The following is a 27,914-nucleotide window of genomic DNA, read 5'->3' as shown; positions in this document are numbered from 1 at the left end:
GCCACGCGCCCTTTAATGACAAACTCGCCACACTGGGTATACTACAAGATTCAAACTGTCCTTGTGGAGAAAGAGAAAGCTTGGAGCATCTGATGTATCAGTGCCCCATATACAAGGACCTGCGGGGAATCTTCATAACGAGATTAAGATTCATACCCCAACGGCAAGAACATCACCTATTGGATTCAAGGGACAAATACCAAATCCTGTCCAGATTTTCCTGGGACCTCTTCACAAGAACTCGAAATGCGATCAGGAACTGACGAGAAGATCCACTGAAGAAAATGAATTAAGCAAAACCACAGACAAATTGAGATAACCTGACCCAGCCAAACAAATATGGTGGACACAGCGCCTGGCTGACAGTGATTCGCCATCAGCTGAGACAAATAAGGAACTAATCTCCCCAATGAAAATACCCAAAGCAGGAATAAGAAAATACAAGGACAGGGCTAGCCCCACAAAATATGCAACTAGAAACGACAAAGCAAAGTGCAGCTTAGTTGCGAAATGCCATATGGCAACCTGAAGAGGACACCCTAGCCCCCCTTCATCTTTGAATTACATTTCCCTGGGGGGGATGGGCTTTATTTTCCAGTCTCCTCCCCCATCCCCACTCTCTATTGGCTTATGGGCCTGCCCCACTGAAACCTGAGGCCACCTTCTCTATTGGCACCATACTTCTGCCTTTCTCTCCCCAGTCTTCAGTCTCTCTCCCCTCTCCATCTATATGCTAGTAAAAACCTCGCACAACTAAATTTAAGCATGTCAAATCACTTTTTGCCCATATTTTGGCCTTTTCAAATTCAAGCGACACCACCCTCAATGCAACAATTAGTTTAAAAAAAAATTTTTTTTTTTTATATGTCCTAGCCACCGAAATCTCAGGAAATTACAAGGCAAACCTGCCAGAGTAACTGAGTCTACTGGGTTCCTGGTCTGCCTCCACGGGTCGAAAATGGGGCAACATTGGGCCTCAGCAGGGGTCCAGCAGCTAAACGACCAGATGAACAATGGTACACGACATCACACAAATAAAAAGCCCACAAACTTTTAAATCTCTGGCAATCCTGGCGAACTGGTACACCCACAATGAAAGGAACACGGAGATGGGGGGGAACCCCTGGTGCCGTTAGACTTCAATACACTTTCACTATCCCCTCTATTATTATTTGAAGTAATTTATAGTTCATATTTCTAAGGGTGTGTCCCAGGTAGGCAGTTTTCCTTCTCTTCACTAAGCTCAACAATTCACATTTTCTTCCTGCTCTTTTCAAGACTTCAATGTTGGTGATTCTGTCTATCCAAGATATTTTTAGCATGCGTCTGTAGATCCACATTTCGAAGACCTCTATTTTGTTCATTTTTGATGTTTTCAGCATTCAAGTTTCAACTCCATACAATAGTATGGACCACACATAGCGCCTAATGAATTTCAGTCTGGTTGACAGATCTAGAGCTTTGTGACACAGCATTGTTCTGTATTTTATAAAGGCATTTCTCGCAACCTCTATTCTTGCTTTTATTTCTGCTTCCAGATCTAGATCAGCATTAAGCCAACTACCAAGGTATTTAAAAATGAGTCACTATCTATTGGAGTCCATTCAATAATAGCTGGACTTGGTTTACTGGAGATTTACTCACAGTCATGAATTTGGTCTTGTTGACCGATTCTTAAACCCATATCGTTACATTTATTGTTAATATATCCAAAAGCAATTGAGGAACATCTATATTTTCTGTGAATATAGCAGCATCATCAGCGTATTGTATGTTATTTATCAGCTGACCATTTATTTTAATTCCTTCTTTCCTTTCCCACAATGCATTTTGGAAAATAACTTCAGAATAGATGTTAAATAGCATGGGTGAGAGAATACAACCCTGCCCTTACTCCTCTAAGTCTAAATTTTCAAATATTGTTTATAAGATGAAAAAGATGTCTGGCCTTAAGTAAAAAGTATAAACATATATAGGCAACCCCCGTATAACATGTTACTTCTACAACATGGTTTTGCTCTAACACGGTTTGAGAATTGCAGGAAATCTCGCATAACACAGTGTTTTTGAGATTTTGTGCTGGAAAAACCCTGCTATTATTTAGATGTCATTTTCAACATTTCCATTCCTTTTTGTGAATCCCCGCTGTTGGCTTGCTAGTTGTTTTTGCCTTCATGATATTTTTCTAAATCACATTTCTGGAGGTCACTACCATAAAACAATAAAAACAATTTGCACTTTCCAGTTTATTGGGCTTTTCTGTTAGTGTAATCAATTATAAACGGGTAGTAAACTCTACCTTCTTGCATTTGCTAGAGTACTGTTAACCAGAATTCTATGGGTTTTTACTTTATTATGGTGAATGTGTTTCCTCTTCTATGAAATATTCAATCATATATATATAAAAAACAAATAGATTTTCAGAAACTCATTACTCTGTATCTCACTTACAGTAAGTATTAATTAAGCTATGTACGTAAGCGTAAACTTATTTTTATTTTATTAACTGGAAAATATTCTTCCAATTTTCATGTATCATTTAACTTCGTTAATTGGCAAGGTAATAAAGTTAAATTTGTATACTTTATATCTTTAAAGCGAGGATCCACTGTATTTTGTTGAGAGATCCCTGGGTTAGGTTCTGTGCTATTGAACTTGTGCGAGACCGTAAAAAATTGTGACTTCGAAGCGTGCAGTTAGTGACTTTTAAAGAGAGCAGAAGGTACACAAAATCTATTTGCTGCAGAAGAGATTGTGCTTAGCAGCAATGAAGAGGAGTGAGTTAGTTAGTTAGTTATTAGAAGTTTAATGGCGCATCAGCATCTAAGGCTATCGTGCACCAAGATGAAGAGGAAGAAAATTAATTGAACATACATTATCTGACATAAGTATCACAGTTTGTAAGGTAAGATATTTGTTCAATTATTACTATTTAAGTTATAAAAATTATTATAAAACTACTATTATAAAAATATTAAAAATTAAATATATTAAATAATAAATTAAATTATAATTTATATATTATATATTAAATAAAATATATAAAAAATATTAAGGGCGAAGGTAAAGAAAGCCAACACAAGAACGACGAGAAACATCGGATAACTTACGCAGAAAATTAGTTTCCCGATACAGCACTAGTGCTGCTCGCTCGGTAAACAGATGGTAGGTATTATCGGTCTGGAGCAAAGTCGAGAACAATACATTGATTGACAGGTAGTCATGGCAAACGATGTGCTGATTGGTGCGTGAACACAACACATGATAACATCGGGTTAGTATCATTTTAGTAGCACTCAGAAGCACTAATGGTAACTTGCCCGAATGAACGCTTTCCATAATGGTGAAAAAAGGTCAGATTACCTCCACTTGAATCCCATGAGAGCTTGAACCCCTCCCAAAGTGGAGGGGGTAACCTAACTTTTTTTTTCTTTAGAATCAGTCATATTTAGAAATACATTCATAAAAAAATAGATTTTTTATGACTATTTTTATTTTCTTGTTCAATAATATGCTCTAAGGGTGAAAAAAGGTCAGGTTACCTCCACTTGAATCCCATGGGAGCTTGAACCCCTCCCAAAATGGAGGGGGTACCCTAACCTTTTTTCTTTAGAATCATGTGGACTAGGGCATAAATTGCTTATTATCATTTTTATAAAATATAAAAAATTTTTATAATATTATAAAAAAATATTATTTTCTTATTACTGTACTTTTGTTTTTAAAGACACTCGTGTGGATACAAACATCACTGCTCTGCAGTGCTGTCTATTCTATAGTTTATTTCTCATATATATATATATATATATATTTTTTAAATTAAATAAAATAAAACATAAGCCAGTAGTATGGCAAAAACTGTAGAGCGAAAATTAACATAAAAAATAACCAAATATACAAACAAACGGAAAAGAAGAATAGAAGTTAGACATAAATAATAGCCCAGAAACCCCTATATAATTTCGAACTTTAAATCCAATTAACATGACATATATAAAATTTAGAATAATGCCAATTACATATTAATTTAGCGGTACCCCCCCCCCCCGAGAGGTACCAGTTCCAAAAGATGTGAAATATCACCAAAAAAGGGGTTAAAGGAACTACTAAAAGATAACAAAATCAGAATAAATTAAAATAAAATAAAATAGACTGACCATCATGCCCCATATCGACAGAGGACCACGAGGCCAATAATGGTCATGGAATCGCTGCATTTAAATCGCTATACAAATCGTCGCAATGGTGAAAAGATTGAAGTACCAAATCACCCTTAGTCCTCCTCCGATCGATCCTCCAATGCAGAGGATTTGCACGGTGGTGGTCCTTATGCAGTGAAAAATAAATTATAGAACAGACAGCACTCTAAAGCAGAGCCACACCACTGACATACTGTAAGCTGAATCAGCTTATATAGAAGAAAGGAAAATAGATGGCGGCACAGGCGCTGCTAAATTAGCATATCAACCCATACTACCATTGAATTATATTAAATATTGACAAATTATATAGGGGTTTCTGGGCTATTATTTATGTCTAACTTTATTCTTCTTTTCCGTTTGTTTGTTTATTTGGTTATTTTTATGTTAATTTTCGCTCTACAGTTTTTGCCATACTACTGGCTTATGTTTTATTTTATTTAATTTAAAATATATTTCGGCTTCATATGGAGGAATTGCGAGTCGTTGCCTCTAATGAATGCTCAATTATTTATTTTTTTTACTTTATTATAATTTAACTTTTGTCAATATTTAAATGGTAGTATATAGAATCTTTCTTTCTTTTCTTATATTATTTCCTAATCTAACGTTTAAGGTTAGGTCACTAAATATAAGGAAACCATTTCTATTATTTCCTAACCTACCATTTAAGGCCAGGTTATGAAATATAACGAAAAATAAAGAAACCTTTTACTTTTTTTCGTAACCTAACCTAAATCAACAGTATAGTAAAAACACTCATGAACTCCAAAAATCTGCTTTTAATGAGAAAAAAACATAATGAAGAACATAAAAATGACCAGAACGAAACTTTTATTAATTTAGTTTTCATCAAAAAATCAACCAACATTTTATTTTCCTTACAAATTTCTTCCATCTTTAAAAGATTCATCGCTACTATTACCTGTTTACCGTTCATTACAAAACTATTATGCACCGTTCTTTACTCATAAATACACATTATAATGTCAACCAATGACTACACAGTAGCTTGTCCTTTGTCATGCCCACCACCAATCATTTCATCGTTTGCCGCACCTGCCTGTCAATCAATATATCCTTTTAGATTTTGGCTCCAGACTGATAACACCTACCGTCTATTTACCGAGCGAGCAGCGCTAGAGTCCAGTGTTGGGAAACTAATTTTCCGCATAAGTTAGCCGACATTTCTCATCATTCTCGTGTTGGCTTTCTTTACCTTAGCCATATTAAGTTATTACTACTATAAAAATTAAGTTTCCGATAGTTATAAAAAAAAAAAATGGTGTATTTTTGTTAGCTTTTGAAACATAACCCCCCTATTTGTACTGGTTCTTAGTCCCATATAACATGGTTTTGCATTACACGAGATTTTGTAGGAACCAAACTACCATGTTATACAGTTACCTGTATAAAGCTTTAAGAATGCTATGCACTGAAAAGTGCACAGCCATTATTTAAATAAAACTTTTATATTTAATATAACTTTAATATTTTAAGCCATTATTTAAATATAACTCAGGTGATAGTAGTGGATTGATATGCAAAAAGCAGTGCCTGTGTCGTCATCTATATTTCTTCTTCTTTTCTGTTAATATAAGCTGGTTAAGCTTACATTATGCCAGTGGTGTGGCTCTGCTCTGGAGTGTTGTCTATTCTATATTTTATTTCTCGCTGCATAAGGACCACCACTATACAAATCCTCTGCATTTTTGGATAGATCGGAGAAGGAAGGGTGGTTTGGTCCTTCGATCGGTTCACCTTTGCAACAATTTGTCTAGCGACTGAAATGCAGCAATTCCATGACCATTATTAGCCTCATGGTCCTCCGTAGATATGGGACATAATTGTCAGTCTATTTTGTTAATTTGTTTTCTTTTAGTAATTTATTTTCTTTTAGTAATTTATTTTAGTCCCTTTTGGTGATATTTCACGTCTCTCAGAACTGGTACCTTACGAGGGGGGTGCCACTAAACTATTATGCAATTGTTTCGGCTACAGCTTCTGTCTTGTTACCTTTACTTCCCCCTCCCTGTTGATTTAACCTTTATGTTAAATTTCACTCTACAGTTTTGCCATGCTACTGGCTTATGTATTAATTTATTTTCATATGAATTATCTGTTAGGTACTGGGCATCATGTGGAGGATGTGCATTTTGCTGCCTCTAATGATAGCTTAATATTTATTTATTTTCTTATTTCATGCTATTATATTCTAACTTTTAAGCCATTATTTAAATAAATATATATATATATATATATATATATATATATATCCCCTTTTGGCCTTAACCTCAAATTTATTAAATTCATTCTAAATTCATTAATTTTTTTAATGCATTGTTTTACCTTTATTTCTTGACATGTGCTTTGTGTCAAAAACAAAGACTATATTGTGGTCTTTTCATGAAATCTCAGTGGCTGCCTCTTGATAACAACACCAGGGTTGTGCATTATATGACAATACCCTTTTCTATTTTTTTTTTGTATATTTTTTATATGTATTTTTTTATGTATGTGATTTCATTTTTCTTTATATTTCTTTGCTATTGATATTTCTTGTTTATATTCATTGTGGGGTAATTGGGTCCTTTCTATATAAAAGTGGCCCTAGAACATTAAACACTCTTATCTTTGTCACTTTCTTCATTCTTTTATATATATATATATATATATATATATACATATATATACACACTACATATTTTCTATATATATATATATTCACTCCCACCTAAAAAGTTCGGAATCACATTAAATTAATTTTCTTAATTTTTTCTTAATTTTTATTAAAATAGTGTTTACCAATTATTATTAAAAAATTTTCTATTACAGGCAACCCCCGTATAACACAGTACTTCTACAACATAGTTTCGATCTAACACGATTGATAAATTGCAGCAATCCTCACACAACACAGTTCCGCTCTAACGTGGTTAGAAAATTGTGGCAAACCTGACATAAAATGATATTTTTGAGCTTGTGTTTTCCCGGGAAAACCCTGCTATTGTTAGATATAATTTTTCAACATTTTCGTTATTTTTTGTGAATCCCTGCTGTTGACTCACTAGTAGTTAAGCAAAAAATCATTGCGAAATCCCCATATTTTATTTTGTTGGAAAATCCCAGTGAATTTGTTTGAGAACATAAAAAATTGTGACTTCGAAGATAGCAGTTAAGTGACTCTTAAGGTTTTTGTAAGGTTATTTTGGTTTTTATTTGATCATTTATAAATTTTTCCTGGTATGTATTACTAAAAACTTTGTTCTTAAGAACCGCATTGGAATAATTTCTTTGTTGTGAATTAAGTTCCAGCCCTAAATTCTGCCCCTGGGAAAGTAAAAAACACACAGCTGAAAAGAAACTTTCTCTAGAATCAAAGATACAAATTTTGGATAGTCTTAAAAAAGGGGAGAATGTATCATACGTTGCAAAAAGTTTAAATTTAAATGAGGCAACAATCCAGACCATAAAGAAAAATGAACAGAAAATTAAAATTGCCTTGCTGCAGGATCTTTCATTTCCGCATATGTGACAGCTCGTTCCCAAGCACCAATATAATTGAGAAAAAGGAAAAAGCACTCAGTATTTGGATTAACGATGGCAGTATTACTGATATTTCTATTAACATATTAGATGGCAATATAATTAAACAAAAAGACATTAAAACTATTTAAAGCTTGTAACTGTCAATTTATTTCAAGACTGGTTTCTAAATTGTTTTGTGCTAGTTGTGGAAAACTATTTAAAGTGCAAAAATTTAGATTTCTTCAAAGTTTTATTACTATTGGATAACTCAGTGGGCCATCCAAATGCTGAAGTAATGTTCCTACCACCTGATACAACTTCTTTAATTCAGCCATTATAACAAGGCATCATATCTACCTTTAAAATTCATTACATCAGAGAATCATTACAGTGGATTTTGGAAAAAATTGATTCCAAATCTATTGAAGTGATGGAAGCATGGAAACATTTTTCAATTGTGGACTGTATCAGAATCATAGTTTTATAACTTAAAGAAGTAAAACTGGATTTAAAAACAGCAAATCAGGTAATTATTGTGCACTCTTTTTGTGGTGTCATAGTCCCTTCTACCATAGTCCCTTCTATGAATAAACCTAATTAAAAAATGCCGTTAATAAATGGAGCAAACTAGTGGAAATTGTTTTTTTTTTTTTCAGTAAACATTATACCATGATCAAAATAATAAACTATATAATGAACACTGAAAAACATTTAATATAAAAATATTTTAAATACTTTACCTATCTGCACTTCCTAATCCACAATAAAACATAAAAGCAATGCCCTCTACTGCAGTGAGTAAAGCACTAATCCAACGAAACGTGGAATGAGAACTATTATGATGATATGCATCCCACATCCAGGAACGAACATTTTCAGTACTATATATGTTACACTGCACAGGGTAAAAAAAAAAAAAACTTCAATTTGCAATATTACAGAAAAAAAACAATTTTTGATGTGTGAGAAGTAATTAAACCTTTCATGTGTACATACCATATATATTGGCATACAGGTCAGCCTTTAAAGCAATAAAAAACTGTCTAAAATTTGAGAGTTGTCTTATACATCGGGTACAAAATGCAATGGTTGAATTAAAAAGCCCTGTTCAAGATTAGATAGACATGAATTAACATGATTTATTTAAATTTATTACATGATAATGTTTAGGTAAAACTAAATGCAACAAGGCATCATATGTTTAAGAGTATAAATTATACAGGGTGTCTCAAAAATACACGGCATAACTTCAGGAATGAGTTTCTGATATGTAGACAAAAATATTTTATATCAACATAGTTCTGGAAATGCCTGGCTCCCAAGTTATTAACCGGAATGTCTTATCTCCTGCAGCTGATTTCCTTCATCACAAGGTACTTTTTTTTTTATTTTATTTTATTTATTAACACACAACTGCATATACATTCTCAAGTTATCTTAATCAATTTACATACAATATTAATCAATTTATATACAATATTTATATACAGATTTATATACATGCTCTTATATATACTGTAGTCTTTCTGTACATTGATTGTGTGTGTCCTGATATGAAGGGTGGCTCCTAGACACAAGCCCATCTCCACCTTTTACTCCTGAGAAAGCTCAGAACGTCTGCCAAGACAGGCCTGAAAAAAAGAGCATTATGTCAGGCCATTTCGCCACCAGGGATTAACTAACACCTGGATCCACCATTCTCTATGTGTGCTGTAATGCACAAATCCTGCACCTACCGGAAGTAGTGCTATACTGGTAGGTGCCAGCAATCCCGCCCCCAAGGCTGCCCAAACTTGGAGGCCAGCAAAAAAAATAAAAAAATAAAAAAAAATAAAAATAAAAAATAAAAATAAAAATTTTCCAACTAAGAACAATGTACACTTGTTGAAAAAAAAAGCAACATTATACGATTATTTACATGCAAATAGCAAATACATACACTTACATTAACTTAACACTTAGAAACATTAACATTAACATTATCTCCACTTTAGAGTCCATCCACAAATGCAAGCCTGAATTGGGTGTCCAGGAGCAGAAGATCATCTCGCTGTAGACAAGAAACATCCTATAAAGATGACATTACACGAAGTGTTCTGTCGTCAAATGTGCAGCACTTCCCTTAATTGGTATCCTGCAATAGATTTCTTAGCTCCTGTCTTCTTTTAAAAACTTTGGCCGAGAATTCCTGAAGCAAAGCAAAGATGTCCCACCTCTGAACCAAGAGAGGTAAATTATTCTCCGTGAGGTTTGGCAACCTATTTAGTAATTCCTGCCTGTCTGAAGTATACAGTCCGCATTCAAGGATGACATGTCTCCAAGATTCCACCTCACCGCACGAACAGTAGGGGTCAGGTTCTAATCCTCTTTCAAATAGTTTGGCCCTTAAGCCATGTCCAGTGATTAAGTAACTCGTTGTCATGGTGGGAGCAAACCAAGACGACACCCTCCTGTCCATTGCAAAGCTTACGGCTGGAATGAAGCCTCTTGTAATGGTTCCATACTCACTCAAATCCCAACGTTGCTGCCAGCAATTCACAAGCTCGCCCCAAATTCTATGTTTTTCCTCCTTTATGTTGTTATTTGGATTAGAGGTGATATTCAATATTTGTAACGCCCTTCCCTTCTTTAAGTTATATACAATACCTCGGAAAATAATGTGTAAATCCAAGGGGATGGTACCTGCAATAACCTGTAAGGCATTTGTCGACACTGTCCTTGGAGCGCGTATAACTGTAAGCAACATTGTACGTTGCAGGGACAGAAGCTTGGCTTTAGTTGTAACCTTGGTAGCAGCCGCAAACCAAATACCAGCACCATAATCTACAATGGGAAGAAATATCGTCTTGTAGTACAATACCAGAGTTTTTTTGGATAAACCCCATTCCTTGCGGGAAATTCTAACAACTGCAGCTACGAACTTTTTGATTTTTTCATTGATTTTAGTGACATGTACATGAAACCTGAGACGATCATCTAAAGTTAAACCCAGATATTTGGTGTTCTGTACATATGGAATTTGAGTACCATATAGGGTTACCTTTGGCGGCCTTCCATAATCGAAGTGGTGTTTAAACACCATGAAATTGGTCTTGGTGACAGAAATCTTTAGTTTATTCAAACCCGCCCATGCCACTAAATTATTCAAAACTGACTGAATTTTTTGTTCGAGAATTTGTCTTGATCCTCCCTGCACCGCCACCACCAAGTCATCTGCATATGCAACTTTGATGAACTCATCGCTATCCTTCGTGAGCCACTGGTCTAGCACTGCATTCCAAAAGAGAGGTCCCAAGACTGAACCTTGAGGGCATCCTCTTGAAACGGTAGTCGTGTATGATAAATGCTTTGCACATACTCTAATTTGTCGATCCTTAAAGTAAGATCTGAGGACTCTGAACAGGTAGTCATCACACTTTGCCAGTTGCAGTGACCTGAAAGCACTCTCCCACCAAAGGGAATCGAAAGCGCCCTCAAAGTCAATAAAAACAGCAAGAACATATTTGCTGTTTGCCTCCTGAATGTAAGTCAGCAGGGTTGAGATTGCGTCCTCAGTGGAACGTCCTTTTTTGAATCCAAACTGGCAATCAGAGGAGAGATTATGTTCTGTAAATAATTTAAAAATCCTTGGGGCAATCATCCTTTCAAATAATTTGCCAAGATTTGCCAATAAAGAGATTGGCCTGTATGCTCTGGGGTTTGTTTTTGGCTTTCCCGGTTTATGCAAGATTTTTAAGAGCGCAAGCTTCCATTCGAGAGGGAAAAGCCCTTCTAGCAGGCATTTATTAAATAAGTTTAATAAAATCTCAGGGAAGAATTCATAAAATTTTCCAATTACTTGATTCTCAATGAGGTCAATGCCAGGACATTTTTTATGGTTCAATTTAGCTACTGCAGCACCTAGCTCAAGCATATTAAAAATGGCAGTTTCGGTTGTCCCCTTATATTCACGATTAATGCGTCTAATTTCCGCTTGATCAGGGCTGTCCATAAACGGCAAATCTTCCGGAAATAGGCTACTCACTATCCCTTCGACTGTAGATTCCCAGTCCGAAGTTTCTTGATTCTCTCTAATTATCGTGTTGTAAATTTCACCACACAAAAGTTTATTTCTTGAAAGCTTATAGATTATACCCCAAGGGTCAGCATTTCCTGTTTCCTTCACCAGACGTTGCCAACAATTTTGCCTGCTATCAGCAATTGCTTTATGGTACCTCTTCCTCAAGTCTCTGTAATCATTTTTCAAAGCCTGAGTGTCTGCGTCCGATAGATGCCTATTCCTTTGGTATGCTTTTCGTGCTTGTTGAGTTTGTTGTCTCAATTCAGCTAGTGTCGAAGACCACCATGGGACAGAAGTTCTTCCTGTCTGTTTTCTTTTCGTCGAGTAGGCCATCGCTTGATATAAATGATATTGAACCAGAAAAACATATTCTTTTGCTGTTAAGGTGTTAATGATTACTTTGTTATCTCCATTAAAAATTGTATTCAGATATTCACGAAACTTGGTCCAGTTCACCCTGTCCATCCGAAAACGCCTTAAATCCCTTATTGTTATATTCACTTGCCTATCCTCCGGTAAAATCGAGAAGGTGATTGCTCGATGGTCACTATTAATTAGATACGGATTGACGTCCCAATTTTGTACCCAAGGTACAAAATTGGTACAAAATCACAAGGTACTGACAGAATCTGGTGGTTTCCCATTCTGGCCATGTATTCAAATTAGGAGCAAGCGGATATGCACTTTATGTATAGTTTGGCAGATGGCAATGCTCTGGAGGCTCGTCATTTGTACCACGAAAGATTCCCAGAACAAAGATGTCCAGACAGGAAAACGTTTGAAGGTATCTCGCCGCCTTTGTGAACATGGGACCTTTACACTTCGTGCTGCTAACACAGGACGACCAAGATCTACGACTCCTGAAGTAGAGGAGGAGATTTTGGATGTTGTGCATGCCACTCCTGTAATCAGCACACGCAGAATAGCAATGCAACTGGCTGTTCAACATTCGACTATTTGGAGAGTGTTGCGATAACACCAACTGTACAGGCCTTGTCACCAGCAGATTACCCTGCACGAGTAATGTTCTGCCAGTGGTTCTTGCAGCAGTGTGGTACAACTCCTCACTTTCCTGCCTTAGTGATATTCACAGATGAAGCACAGTTCACACAAGACGGAATCCAAAACTTTCGCAATCAGCATGTTGTTATTTGGTTTTTAGGAGCATTAGCAACTAAGGCCATATTGCTCCGGGGATCAAATCAGCATGTATGGGTTGAGGAAAACCCACATGCAATTCTTCCATCACATCACCAACAGCGGTTCAGCCTCAACATCTGGGTGGGTGTTTTTAGTAATAAGTAATTTGGGCCCCATGTACTTCCAAACAAACTCACAGGGCAGGCGTACAGAAACTTTCTGGAAAACAACATGCCTGATTTCTTGGACGACACGCCACTGATCATTTGTCAACAAGCACACTTCATGCACGATGGTGCTCCAGCACATTTCAGCCACCTAGCCCACAATGAATGAATGAATAGGTAGAGGTGGACCAACTGCCTGACCTCCACGCTCACTTGATTTAAACCCACTAGATTTCTTCTTGTGGGCCATTTAAAGTCATTGGTGTATTCAACTCCGGTAGCTGATGTGGAAAGTCTCCGCAATCGAATTGTGGCAGGTTGTGAGACAATATGAAACATGGCAGGAATTTGGCATCGTCTTCGCGAGTCCATGAGACGTCTATGTGAGGCCTGTATTCAGGCAGAAGGTGGACATTTTGAACAATTACTATAAGGTGACGTGAACAGTTAAGTGTCATAGACAGATCTTCAAAACTCAGAAACCAAGCATTTCCGGAACTATGTTGATATAAAATATTTTTATTGTCTACATATGAGGAACTCATTCCTGAAGTTATGCCATGTATTTTTGAGACACCCTGTATATACAATAATGGTGTAAATACACTATAGTTAACTCTTAAATGAAAAAAAAACTATGTTAGTAGTATAAAAGGGGCATCATTTTATCTGTATCTCATATTGTGCTGACTCATCCTTCACAACAGTTGCCATGTAATGCACAACCTCAAATAAGTAACGCTTCACTAAAACAGAAGACTATTGTTACTTATTTCTCAGTGGGCACCACCACCCATACGGCACCGTTTCAAGGCTTCTTGGCCTTTCATCAGTGGGTGGACAGGTACCCTGGTATTGCAGACATGACAATCCAGTTGTGAAGATAATCCCACAATATGAGAGATGCCAAAAGGTGTACATGATAATGTTTAAATAAAAATAAATGCAACAAGGTCATATGTTTAAGAGGATAAATTATCTATATAATATTAGCGTAAATACTGTGGTGTAAATATTGTGCTCATCCTTAACACTGAGAATAAGTAACATTAGTCTTCTCTTTTAGTGAAGCATTACTTATTCGACGTTGTGCATTACATGCAATTCGTTGTGAGGGATAAGCACAATATGAGATACTGATAAAATTATGCCCCTTTTACACTATTAATGTAATTAGTAGTGTAAAAGGGGTATCATTTTAGTTTTACATTTAGTTTTACTTGATTTGATTTTGACAAGATGGCAGGCAAGGACAGTGGTTGAGGGCATTCCACTGTTGTTGTTGTTTAGGAGCATTAGCAACTATGGCCATATTGCTCCAGGATACACAGTGGTCATTCCATGACCTTTCCGCATCGTTCGTATTTGGTGGTGATGGGCTCGAACCCCGGTCTAATCAAGAAGCGTGTGCTATGCACTGCTGCTCCTTCCCACCTGGCTACGGAGGCGTCTAGTTTTACTTGAACATTATCATGTACACCTTTTGGCATCTCTCATATTGTAGAATTATCTTCACAACTGGATTGTCATGTCTGCAATACCAAGTGTAAAAGGGGTGTCATTTTAGTTTTACATTTAGTTTTACTTGAACATTATCATGTACACCTTTTGGCATCTCTCATATTGTGGAATTATCTTCAACAACTGGATTGTCATGTCTGCAATACCAAGGTACCTGTCCACCCACCAATGAAAGGCCAACAAGCCTTGAAATGGTGCCGTCTGGGTGGTGGTGGTGCCCACTGAGAATAAGTAACAATAGTCTTCTCTTTGTCAAGAAATAAAGTAACCTACTGGGCCACATATATACAACATGATATTTTTGATATTTTAAGTGAAAAAAACGACAACACTGACATTACAATATTTACTTTAGAATTACTAATCAAATTATTTGCTAAATATTTTTTGGCCCTTGGGGAATTTTTTTCTTAAACTAGCTTGGCAGTCAAGGATGAGGTGGTTAGCTGTTGGGTAAATTGTATGTGCTAATCTAACAACCAGTGATCTTGCAAACTCACTAATCCGGCACACACAGGTCCCAATGCTGCCAGATTAGTGATGGTTGATCTCTACAAGATTACAGTATACCCTCGATTTAACAAACTAATTGGGGGAAGGGGTGTCTACTATTGCCGAAAGTACGTTAAATCAAATGTATTTTAAAAACACATTAATAATGAACTTACAATGTACAGGATGTATTAAAATGTTATTATAATGTATAAGTACGAATAAAATATTATTATAATGTACATTGAGTAATTTATACATACCATTAAAACATCTGTTAAAAATATAAAAATAAATTTATAACAGGAACCAAACTTTATTTTAATTAAACACGTCAAAAACTATACAATGTAACTAATGGAGGGTTTCCACCACTTTTTTTCCCTTAAAGCTCACAAAGTTGTTTTCAATGTGAACATTAATTTTTTAGTTTAAATCCATTTTAAAGAGGAAAAAATACTTTTAAATTCTTAAACTGCATTGAATAAAAAACATACAAAAAAATGTTAAAAACAGATACATAATATTCAATACAGGAACTCCCTGACTTAAGTAAGGGTTGCATTCCATGGATTTTAAGTCGGATTTTACAAAAGTCAAAATTTCCCCCATGCTTGTGCACCACCCGCAACTGTGCTCGCTGAATTGATGTAATCAAAAAAAAGAAAATGTTCAACGAACATGTAATAGAATTATTTATTGTATTTATTCAATTTTTTTTTTATTTCATGCGCAGGAAAAATTACAAAATTATAAAATTACAAAAAAAGAGGAGACAGGCATAACATCAGTAAGTTTTACCTCTCGAGCATCATTGCCAGAATCTGTCTTCAGCTGTTAAGTACGCGTGCTGCAGAGTTTTAGGGCTGTGGAGATTTAGAAGGGGTCAGCCGCTCAACCTTACGAAAGAACATATTAATGGATGACTGGACGCTGGCTTTTTTTTTTTTTCCATCGGAGATTTCTTTGTAGCAAGCAAGCATATCATTCACCCCTCTGTTAACTTTTAAGAATCATTCGCTGTCAGGATCCAGCATCTCAAACCTCACCATCACCGATGCAATTTCACGAAATTCCACTGCCAACTCTCTGATGATGAAGCATTTGGGCACCTCATTTGGTTCATCTTGAGCTTCTTCAGCATTTTCTTCTTTCACTATTGCTGCCTGCAAGTCAGTACGTTCTTCGTCAGATAATAGATAATTCATTCTCTTCTTTCTCTACTAACTCCTCCATGTCTTTGGCAAAACCTCCAACTGAAGTAGGTCTGCAACCTTCATAACCTTATCTGTAACCTATTCATATGATTCGTCATTTTCAAATGCTTCGAAGCCTTTTATATTCCATGGGCATATTTTTCCTCCATGCACCATTTAAAGAACTTTTAGTAATTTCTGCCCAGGCTTTATTAATGTTTAAGATGGCGTGGTAAATGTTGTAAGATTTCCAAGTCTCTTAACATAAAATTTTTCTCATCGTCTACTGCAGTAATGCCTGAGCAAATGTTGTACGTAAATAGTATACTTTTAAATTCAAAAAAACATCCTGATCCATGGGTTGGATGAGTGAAGTCATATTTGGTGGTAGAAATATGACTCTCACGTTCGAATTGAAATCATCTAGATGCGTAGGATGTCCAGGAGCATTATCTAAAATAACGTTCCTTTCAAAATTAAGCAAAATCTTGAAAGGAATTGTTGTGTTTACAATATTTTTCAACCTCGGGAATGAAGCAGCATTTAAACGAATCCTCAAAGAGAGATATTGTTATCCATGCTCTTTGATTTGATCGGAAATGCACGGGTAGGGTGGCTTTATCGATGTCCTTAAATGCCCGAGAATTTCCAGAATGGTACACAAAGCAGTGGTTTTAATCTGTAATCTCCCACTGCATTAGCCTCAAGCAAGAGGCTAATGCAGCTAAATACACCTTTAAACCTGGCATTGTATTTTCCTCTTTGGCAATGTATATTTGATCCGGCATTTTTTTTTCCAATACAGAGCAATCTCGTCAACATTAAAAATTTGCTACATTGAATAGCCGTTTTCGTCAATATTTTTTTAAACACATCACAAAATTTCTCTGCAGCTGCAGGATCGGCACTGGCGACTTCATCGCATACTTTAACATTGTGGAAAACAGCTCGATGCTTGAACCTATTAAACCACCCATTGCTTGCCACGAACTTGGGTTGGGGTTCGCCGTACTTATCCTTAGTATCTTTATCAATACCTATTGCTTTTGCTTGAATGGTCATTAGACTCAGGGGCACTCGCTTCTGAATCTGATTTTCCATCCATATTATTAATAGCTGTTCCATCTTCGATATAGCACCTGAATGCTGTTTTGTGATCACTGTTGCTCTTAAGCGTGTTGATCCTTTGACAGTGCATATATAGCGCACTGTTCTTTAAAATAGTATTCACTGTTGAAACAGCAAGACCCAATTCTCTTACAATAGATGACAAACTTTGTCCTACTTCTTAATTACTCATCTTCATTTCAAAATCAATTTGTTTCGTTTCCTAGCACTACCACCATTTGCACTTTTTGTTGGTCACTTTCCCTTCATCATTGTAATACGTAAATAGGAATGAAGAGAAGTTTCTGAAAATTTGTTTTTTTATATGACTGAAGATTTCAAGAAGGGGAACACGTTTCACCATAATCATGTAAAAATCTACACAATTGCAGTTATCGGTATTATCGCAAATGCAATAAGATCAAATTTACTACCTGTTTATAATTAGATGCACTAACAGTAAAGCCTAATAAACCGGAAAATGCAAATTGTTTTTACTGTTTTAGGGTCGTACCCTCCAGAAACATGCTTTAGAAAAATAACACAAAGGTGTTCAAAATTGATTCTTATAATGGGAACATATATTAACCCCAGGGGCTCACATCTGGTGAGTATGGGCTTGACACACCCAAAGTCCTGAGCTGGATATCATCATTCTTCTCTTTCTTGGTGATTCCTTTCTATTTTCTCTCTCTCTCTCTCTCTCTCTCTCTCTCTCTCTCTCTCTCTCAGGGTAATTTTTTTTTTTTGGCACCAGCCAAAAAAAAAAAAAAAGACTCAGGCTTCCTTGCACCATATAGATAATAATAATATGATAACGATGAAAGGATAGTGCAATTTCCATTACAAATATGACCTTTTAGAGGAATAAATAGCTTAACAATATAGTGAAATTTTCAACTTCCAAGGGCTTGGAACGAATTACAAAAAAAAAAAAAAAAAAAAAAAAAAAAAACTGTGTTATTGAGTTCACATTACGATATTTTCACAATACCTAGATTTATTCCTACGGGATGCAAAATACGTTTCCACGATTTTTTTTAAGTTTGCACCGGCAGGCAAAAACTTACGTAAAGCCGAATTTCCGTAAGTTGATTAAGTCAGAGTTCCTGTATTAATGTTAACTTAATTGAAAGAATCACAATTTTCAGAGTCAGAAACAACTGTCATATGGAGGGAGAGGTTAATTCCTTGCTGGTAGAGGGGTTCTGGTGAAACAGGTCCAGTTGATGAAGTGGTCTTGAAGAAATCATCATGCTTCAGTTGCCTTACACCTTGGTGCTGCTGCTTTATTACTGTAGATTGAAATTCTCTAAAATGTTCATAATAAGGAAGCACATCAAGGTCTGATGATGATTCAATATAATGTATGATATCATTCATATGTTGTCTTATAACAGACAATTTAGAATGAGGTGCAACTGATTCTTCGTCTTTGTCATCATCATCATCGTCCTCTTGTTCTCCATTAAGAACATTTTCCACAATCTCTCTACCTCAGAAAAAATTTGATAACCCGGATTACCTTCATCATTTTCGAGCCACTGTTCCACGTCATTCTCAGTTGCATTTCTGTTGCCCACCCTCAGAAGGGCGGGCAACAGAAATGCAACCCGTCCTCAGAAGGGTGTCCCGAAAATTAGACACCTCAACTCCCTCAAAGCCCATTTCAGGTTCTATGTCGTACAACAACTTCTTCCAAGCATTGGCCAAGGTAGTAATCTTCATATCTTTCCACACAGCTGCTAAGTTGAAGATAGCAGATCTGATGTATGCATGTAAATTTTGCAGTGTCCTGGTGCCACTTGTATCTTCCTCTGCATCTTCTGTTTCTTCCAAAAACTTTTTCTTATACAACCTTACATGCAATGATTATTATTATTATTATTATTAGCCACATGGTACAAGGAAGCCTGAGGCTTATGCTGCACCAGCCAAAAAAAAAAAAAATTCCCAATTTACCCTGAGAGAGAGAGAGAGAGAGAGAGAGAGAGAAAGAAAGAAGTAGAAAGGAATCACCAAGAAAGAGAAGAATGATGATATCCAGCTCAGGACCCTGGGTTTGCCAAGCCCATACTCACCAGATGTGAGCCCCCAGGGTTATACTCTGATCCTTTGGCTATATCAGTGAAGTAGTGTTATACAACCTCTTACATGCAACAATCACACCCTGATCCACCGGCTATATCAGTGAAGTAGTGTTATACAACCTCTTACATGCAACAATCGCACCCTGATCCATCAGCTATATCAGTGAAGTAGTGTTATACAACCTCTTACATGCAATGATCACACCCTGATCCATCGGCTATATCAGTGAAGTGGTGTTATACAACCTCTTACATGCAACGATCACACCCTGATCCATCGACTATATCAATGAAGAAGTAGTATCAATGAAGGAGGCAGAAAAACACGTTTAATTCTCCCATCCCTGCTAACTAACCTCTCAGCAGTAGGGTGAGCAGGTGCATTATCTAGCAGTAACACAGCCTTTATTTTATGAGAAGGAATTTTCAGCACATCTGTCTGATAGCGTCGCACATCAGAATAAAATGGTTAAAGAACCAGTCACAGAAAATATCTATTGTAAACCAGGCATTTTTTGAGTGGGAATATATCACCGGTAACTGGTTCAATAAATCCTTTAAAGCACAAGGTTTTTTTTGCCTTACCAACTACCATAGGCTAAAGGCGATGCAAACCATCAGCATTTGCACAAAATAAAACTGAAATTCGCTCCTTATTTAGCTTACAGGAACAGCATGATAAAAAGAGCCCAGTCTCGTCAGCATTATAGAGCTGTGATAAAATGTGGCCCTCATTTTTAATGAGGTCATTTAGATATTTTCTGAAGGCCTCAACTTGTTCTTCATCTGCACCTAAAGATTCACCACAGGTTCTTTTATTAACAATGCCATGGTACTTTAGAAAATGCCACAGCTATCCATCACTCCCCTTAAATTTTAGGTCCATATGCTTAACAAGCCTTTCAGCAAATGACTTTAACTCAACACCTATGAGGGCGCTGACTCTCGTTAAAAATTACAGCTATGAGTTAGAGGCTCCGAACAAACGATAAGTGTTTGCCTTTTTATTTACATAATTGTTATTTTATATTGTACTTAATACGTAGTCTTATAGTTATGCTGGTTATTTATATTTTAATTTACATAAAGAGTTTTTTGTAGATTATTACTTAATATAGGTAAAAACCATTATTTTGTTCGAATCTTGCAGCCATTGTTTTTGTATATAGTGGTAGGGAATTCAAATTTTTAATTGAGGATAGCTAGGCAGCTCTAACACATAATTATATAGAGTAATACGCTTCACTGTTTCTATTAGATAGCATAGTATTGACATTTAATTAATTTAATTTATTGATCTTATTAATTTAAAGTATCATGCCCCAAACTAGAGCAGCAAAGCAACGGGCACAAAGTGGCAGGAGTGCTGTGACTCGGGGGAGAACTGAAGGGGGCCATTCTCCAACGCATCACAGCCTAAAAAAAATGTGCAACTTGTGAAATGTTTACCGAACTCTCTGGAACGGAACATGATATTGCCATGAGGGATAACTTTCTGTGTGCGCGCGCGATGTAAGGAGTGTAAGGAAATCAGACGACAACTCAGTGTTGTTATGGGCCTATATGAGAGTTTGAAGGACAGGGTGAATGGCCTCGAAAGATCTAAATTGAAGGGCCCATCAGGCTCTCAGCTGCCCACATCAATGCCAGAGCTTGCACTTGGTCATCACGCAACACAACGGCAACCCCAAGACAGAATGCACTGGTCCCATTGGAACTAGTAGTTGTTGGTGACTCTATTGTCAGGGAAACAGAGAACATGCTTTGTAAAAAGGATAGGTGGAACAGGACCAGGATATGTCTGCCAGGGGCAAAGGTTGATGACGTTGTGCGGATATAATCTTTTTAGGGCACAAAAGGTGATATAGTTGTACACGTTGGCACTAATGATATTAAGAGTAGGAGACCGGCAGAATTACTTAACAAGTACAGGTCACTGTTGAAAAAAGCCGTGAATTAGGGTTGAATTTCAAAGTGTCTGCAATTCTGCCCAGACACGATAGAAGGGAGTATATGATGACAGCCTTGTCGATCAATTCAGCCCTGGAAAGAATGTGCAAGGCTCAAGGGATAGAATTTTTTTCAGCCTGGACTGTACTTGTTAACAGGAGATACTGCTTCTACAGGGATGGGATACACTTAAATAGAAAGGGTGCAAGAATATTTGCTGATGCTATCGAGGCAGTGTTAGGTGGACAGAAAACTGCTAGCTTGGGAGGATACAAGGACTAATAGATTAACAGCAGCCGTAGGCAGAGGTGAAGGTGATTCTTGCACAACTTCTATTAGAATAAGTAGCAACCTGGAGCGAGGAGTGTTGGTGGTTTCAGGGACGGATGGCAGTCATCCTGAAATAGGTGGGTATATGGGATGTGTTAGGGTGAACAGGAATAGGAGCATGTATGCTTGCATGTATATCAATGCTAGAAGTATAGTAAATAAATTGGATGAATTTGATGTGTTGGTCAAGACATCAAAGGTGGATATTGTTGGAATAGCAGAGACGTGGTGTCACACAGATATAAGGAATGCTGAACTGGAATTTGGGGAGTACAATGTGTACAGAAAGGCCAGACAGGATAAAAAAGGAGAAGATGTATGCTGTTAATTAAGAAAAACATAAAATCAAAAGAAGTGCATCCAGTTGATATAGATGAACAGTGCACTGTTGAGTCAGTCTGGTGTGACATAAGCACTGCGAAAGCAAAAATAAGAGTAGGAGTGTGTTATAGGCCTAATGACTCGAATGAGTACAATGAACAAGTACAGAGAAATAGAGTGCGCTAGTAAATCTAACGAGACTCGTAACAGAGAAGAAAAATGCATGGAATGCATATAAATTATCAAGCGACTCAGAAGCCGATATAAGCAGATATAAGCTAGTCTGTAATCAGGTCACAAAAGAGGTTATGCAGGCGAAGGCAGATTAAGAGAAATCCTTGGCAAAAGATGCTAAGAAAAACAGCAAGGATTTCTTTACTTATATAAACTCTAAAAGGAAGGGGATGAATCTGATTGGTCCACTTAACATCGATGGTTTGACTGTTGATGATCCTGCTCAGATAGCAAACAAACTGAATGAGTATTTTGCATCGACATTCACACATGAAAAATTATTAAGGTTTGAAAATGGCAGAAGGTTATCAAATTGTAGCAGGATACTTAATGATTTTTTAATAACTGAGAGCAAAGTGGAGGAGAAATTGTTGAAGTTAAAAAAAAGAATAAGAAAAGCACCTGGGGAGGATGGGATCTATCCAGTTATATTAAAGGAGATGGCAAAGCAACTAAGCAAACCCTTAGCCATAATTATGAGAGCACCCTTGGACTCAGGGGAGGTTCCCACGGACTGGAGATGTGCAAATGTATCCCCAATTCACAAAGGGGGATCGAAGGGTGACACGAGTAATTACAGACTAGTTAGTTTAACTTCTGTTCCGGGTAAAATAATGGAGTCCCTGGTTAAAGATGCATTGCAGGATCATCTAGACAAGACTGCAGCAATAATTCAGACACAGCATGGGTTTGTTAAGGGAAAGTCTTGTCTGACAAATCTGATAGGATATTATGATGTGGTTACAAAGGAACTGGATGCAAAAAATAATTTTGATATCATATATTTGGATTTCAGGAAAGCTTTTGACACTGTTGCGCATGGAAGACTATTGTACAAATTGGAGCAGAGTGGTATTAAGGGTAAGTTGCTACAATGGATAAAAGGATGGTTAAGTGGGAGAAGACAGAGGGTGGTAATCAATGGGTGCTGCTCTTCGTGGACTAATGTTATTAGTGGAGTCCCACAGGGTTCGGTGTTGGGTCCACTGTTGTTTTGTATATTTATCAATGATATTGATGAAGGTATATCAGGTTTAATGTCGAAGTTTGCAGATGATACAAAGGTTGGTAGGGTGGTTAATGACAGTAATGGCAGTGTGCCACTGCAACAGGATCTAGATAATTTGGGCAGATGGGCTAAGAAGTGGCAACTGAAGTTTAACCTTGACAAATGCAAAGTAATGCATATGGGTAGAAGTAACCCCAGAGAAATGTACCAACTGTGTGGTACTACACTTAAGGTGGTAGAAAATGGAAAAGACCTGGGAGTAATTGTGCAGTCAGATATGAAGTTTTCTGAGCAATGCAGACAGGCTGCCAGGGCAGGTCATGGGGTTTTGTCAATGATATATAGGAATTTTGCTATTAGGGAGAAGGTGATTGTCCCTCTGTATAAGGCAATGGTCAGGCCACGCCTTGAGTACTGCGTACAGGTCTGGAGGTCTCATTTTAGGAAGGATGTTAATTGCAGTGGTCTCCAGCCACTGCAATTAAGTTCTGAAAATTGCAGTGGCTGGGGACTAGGCAACTGTACGGTGATCTGATTGAGGTGTATAAGGCCTTGAATGGGTTCAGCAAGCTGAATTCTGATGGGATCCTTCCACTTGTTCAGATTACGAACCTAAGGGGGCATAAATTCAAATTAAGAAAGGACAGATGTAGAATAGATGTGCGGAAATTTGCCTTTAGCCAGCGGGTGGTTAATTGTTGGAACAAACTTCCATTTGTCGTTGTGGAAGTTGATAGGTTGAATAAATTTAAGGAGGAACTGGACATGCATTTGGAGGGAATGGTATGATTTTTTTTTTTTTTTTTGGCTGATGCTGCATAAGCTTTCTTGCATCACATGCCACCACTACTACTACTACCACGACTTCTAACAACACCACCACTTGATCGCTGCTGACTGAACAAACCACTTGTACACTGATTCCTCTAAGTTTTTATCTTCGACCACTTTCATGTTTTCTATTACCAACTATAGAAATAGTCTTGGAACAACCATCTACACTGTATTTTAATGTAAACTCCTTAAGTTTTTTTTTTTTATTTTTGCAAATGTCTGAAACTGTTCACTTTTTGACTCTATAAATCTCGCACACACGTGCAACGGTTACACCACCCTCAAGCTTCTCAATCAGCTCTAATTTCTGTGCAACACTCAAGTTAACACATTTATGCTTTACTTCTTTATCCCATGAGGCCATAAGGATAGACAAATATTACATATTTATTATAAAATACGTAAAAATCACAATTATGAAAAACACAAAAACAACCAAAACATAAATAGAAAAGGATGAACTGCACCAGAAGACTAACAGTGTTGACGCACACTGCTAATCGCCCGCCTCCATTAACCCCCTCCCTCACCTATATGACGTAATACCTCGAGCCCAACACTAGATGCATGATAAGATAATGCTGACTTATTGACCCAACCTTTTAGCGAGCTCTATTCGTGAATAAAAAAAAGTTCTAAATTTTTTCTTTAGGACAGAAATTTGTCCGTTAAATCAAGGGCCTACTGTGTTTATTTTTATATTACTTTTTTTTTTTTTTTTTTTAATTTTGATTTGATTTTTGACAATAATTTCACTCTAACATCAGACATCCACTGAAAAACAGAACAAATTAATATTTAAAGACATTTATTTATTTAAACAAAGTTTTCATTTTTACAAAACTCTGAAATTCCACAAAGAAATTCATTCTTCACAGTCAAATTCATTCTTCCTGTAGCTCATATGTGTTTTGAGAAAAATCATTCATGAAAGGGTTAAAAATAATTTCTTTAATTGGAGAAATTTATTAAGATGAAGAAAAAAAAATCACTCTTATAATAAACCTATTGAAAAACATATTTATGGTATATTCCACATAACATCAAGTACATTATTAAACAAAATTATAGCAGAATTGCATTAACACAAAATTCAAAGGAACTAAATTTTCATGTTTTGTAATACCGAGATTTGTAGTAATAAGATCCTCCAAAAAGTGCCAAAATCTTATCTTTATTATTTTTTTTGGCACAAACTATATATCTAAGAATAATAATAAATAACAATTATATCGAAAATAGATTAATTAATTTAAATTAATAAAAAAAATAATTAAAATAAATAAAAAATAATTAAAATAAATAAAAAATAATAAAAAATATTAAAAATTAATTAAAAATAAATTAATTTAAATTAATAAATAATAATTAAAATAAAAATATAAAAAACAAAAGCCTTGTCTAACAATACAGTAGGATTAACACACTTTTTAAAGATTTTATTTTGTCATTAGTATTAGTTGAGGCGTATGATGCAAGAAAGCAAGCTTATAGATCATCAGCCAAAAAAAAAAAAAAAAAAAAAAAAAAAAACTTTCCCATTTCACCCATCCAGTCACTCGAAATGTTTGTCTAGTTCAGCCTTAAATTTATTTACACTATCAACTTCCAAAACAACACATGGAAGTCTTTTCCAGAAATCAACTACTCGCTGGCTAAAGGCAAACTTCTGCACATCTCTTCTACAACTGTCTTTCGTCAATTTGAATCTATGCACCCTCAGGTTCTTAATCTGAGCAAGTATCCCTGAGAAGTATCCCATCAGCATTGGGCCTCCTCAAACCATTCAAGGCCTTGTACACCACAATCAGATCACCTCACAGGTGCACAGTCTCCAGATGCTGCAACTTACAGAATTTAAGCCTCTTCTGGTAAGAGAACCCCATTGTGCCTCTCACCAGTCTTGTATCCTTTCCATTTCACTCATCCGGTCACTCCAAATGTTTGTCTAGTCTTCTCTGTACTCGTTTCAGCAACTCTACATGCTTCCTAAAATGAGTCCTCCAGACCTGTATGCAGTACCTGATACCATTGCCTTATACAAAAGTATAATAACCTCCTTGTCTCTGCTAGCAAAATTCCTATATATATCATTGACAAAACTCCGTGATCTGCTCAGAGAACTTCATATCCGACTGCACAATTATCCCCAGGTCTTTTTCATTTTCCACCTCCCTGAGTGTAATACCATACAGTTGGTTTGTTTGTTATTTGGTTTTTAGGAGCATTAGCAACTAAGGCCATATTGCTCCGGGATATGCGGTGGTCATTTCCTGATCTTTGCACATCCTCCGTATTTGGTGGTGACGGGCTCGAACCCCGGTCTAATCAAGAAGTGTGTGCTACGCACTGCTGCTCCTTCCCACCTGGCTACGGAGGCACCGAACCATACAGTTGGTACATTTCTCTTGAGTTACTGCTACCCATATAGCAGTAACTCAAGTTTAATAACATTAGTTTAATATTTGTCAATATTAAACTTCAGTTGCCACTTCTCAGCCTATCTACCTAACTTTTCTAGATCCTGTTGCAGTAGCATACTGTCTTTACTATCATTACAACCCTGCCAACCTTTGTATCATCTGCAAACTTGAATATTAAGCTTGACATTCCTTCATCGATATCATTAATAAATACACAAAACAACGAGCCCAGCAGTGTTATTAGGTAAGTCCCCCAACAGGGGGACTCCACTAATAACATTAGTCCATGTAGAGCAGTGTTCATTTATTACCACTCTCAGCCATCTCCCACTCAACCATCCCTTAATATATTGCAGCAACTTAATGCCATAGTGCTCCAATTTGTACAGCAGTCTGCCATGTGCAACAGTATCAAAAGCTTTCCTGAAATCCTAGTATATATCAAAATTATTTTTTGCATCTAGTTCCTTTGTGACCACATTGTAGTATCCAATAAAATTGGTCAGACAAGACTTCCCCTTAACAAAGTCATGCTGTTTGAACTATTAGTGCAGTCTTGTCTAGGTGATCCTGCATCACTTCTTTAAACTCTGATTCCATTATTTTCCCCATTATTTGTAAGATAAACTAAGAGAAGAGTAATTAACAGTAATTTTGGTGAATTTAAAAGTAATTTAAGAGAAAAGTAATTTTGGTGAATTTAAAGCGATGTTGCTTTGCTGTGGTTTCTACCACAGCAAAGCAACATAGCTTTAAATTCACCAAAATAATCCATAACTCCTTCAAATTCCCCCATTCCTCAATGTTGCTATCACATTCGTCTGCTGGACCATGTTTTTTGAAGATATTCTCTCCAAAACCACACTTTCTGAAGCAGTTGATTATTACACTTGATGCAATACTGTTCTAAGCAATAACAAGATTACGGATAGCATCCAAGACATTCATTCCAATTTATCTGCAAATTGTTCCCTCCCTTCCTCCTATATTGAGGATCAAGTACCGTATCAGGCAGGCTCTATATGCTCCCTTGTGGTTATAAATAATGCCTTGATCCAGTGGCTGCATAAAACTGGTGGTAAAAAAAAAAAGGTAAACTGCAGCCATTATCACCCACTGCAGGATGGAAGCTTCCTCAACAATTCATGTTGAGAGAAATGGAACATAATCTGCCACGCCGGTCCAGTGCAGGTTGGCAGATCGACCGTATTTAGCAGTCAGGGGCTTGATCCCTGGTCTAATCAAATAGCATGTGCTACTGCACTCCCGCTCCTGACAACTCGGCTACGGATGGTAATGGGAGGTTGACAACT

At 36.6% G+C, this 27,914-nt stretch overlaps 1 protein-coding gene across 1 annotated transcript in view; it reads right to left on the bottom strand.

Annotated features, from left to right (window-relative positions):
- Nucleotides 1-27,914, bottom strand: part of l(2)k05819 (transmembrane protein 94-like protein l(2)k05819) — an 809,128-nt gene that overhangs the window by 734,082 nt on the left and 47,132 nt on the right. The window contains exon 3 of the mRNA XM_090377739.1: nt 8,468-8,622. Coding sequence (XP_090233865.1) covers nt 8,468-8,622 — 155 coding nt within the window. The remainder of the gene's footprint in view (nt 1-8,467; nt 8,623-27,914) is intronic.

The sequence above is a fragment of the Mastigoproctus giganteus genome, chromosome 7 (genome assembly GCF_048544385.1).
Source record: "Mastigoproctus giganteus isolate SK-2022 chromosome 7, ASM4854438v1, whole genome shotgun sequence".
NCBI classification, from domain to species: Eukaryota; Metazoa; Arthropoda; class Arachnida; order Uropygi; family Thelyphonidae; genus Mastigoproctus; species Mastigoproctus giganteus.
The sequence above is the reverse complement of the archived record's forward strand: the minus strand, read 5'-3'. Positions and strand labels throughout refer to the sequence as shown.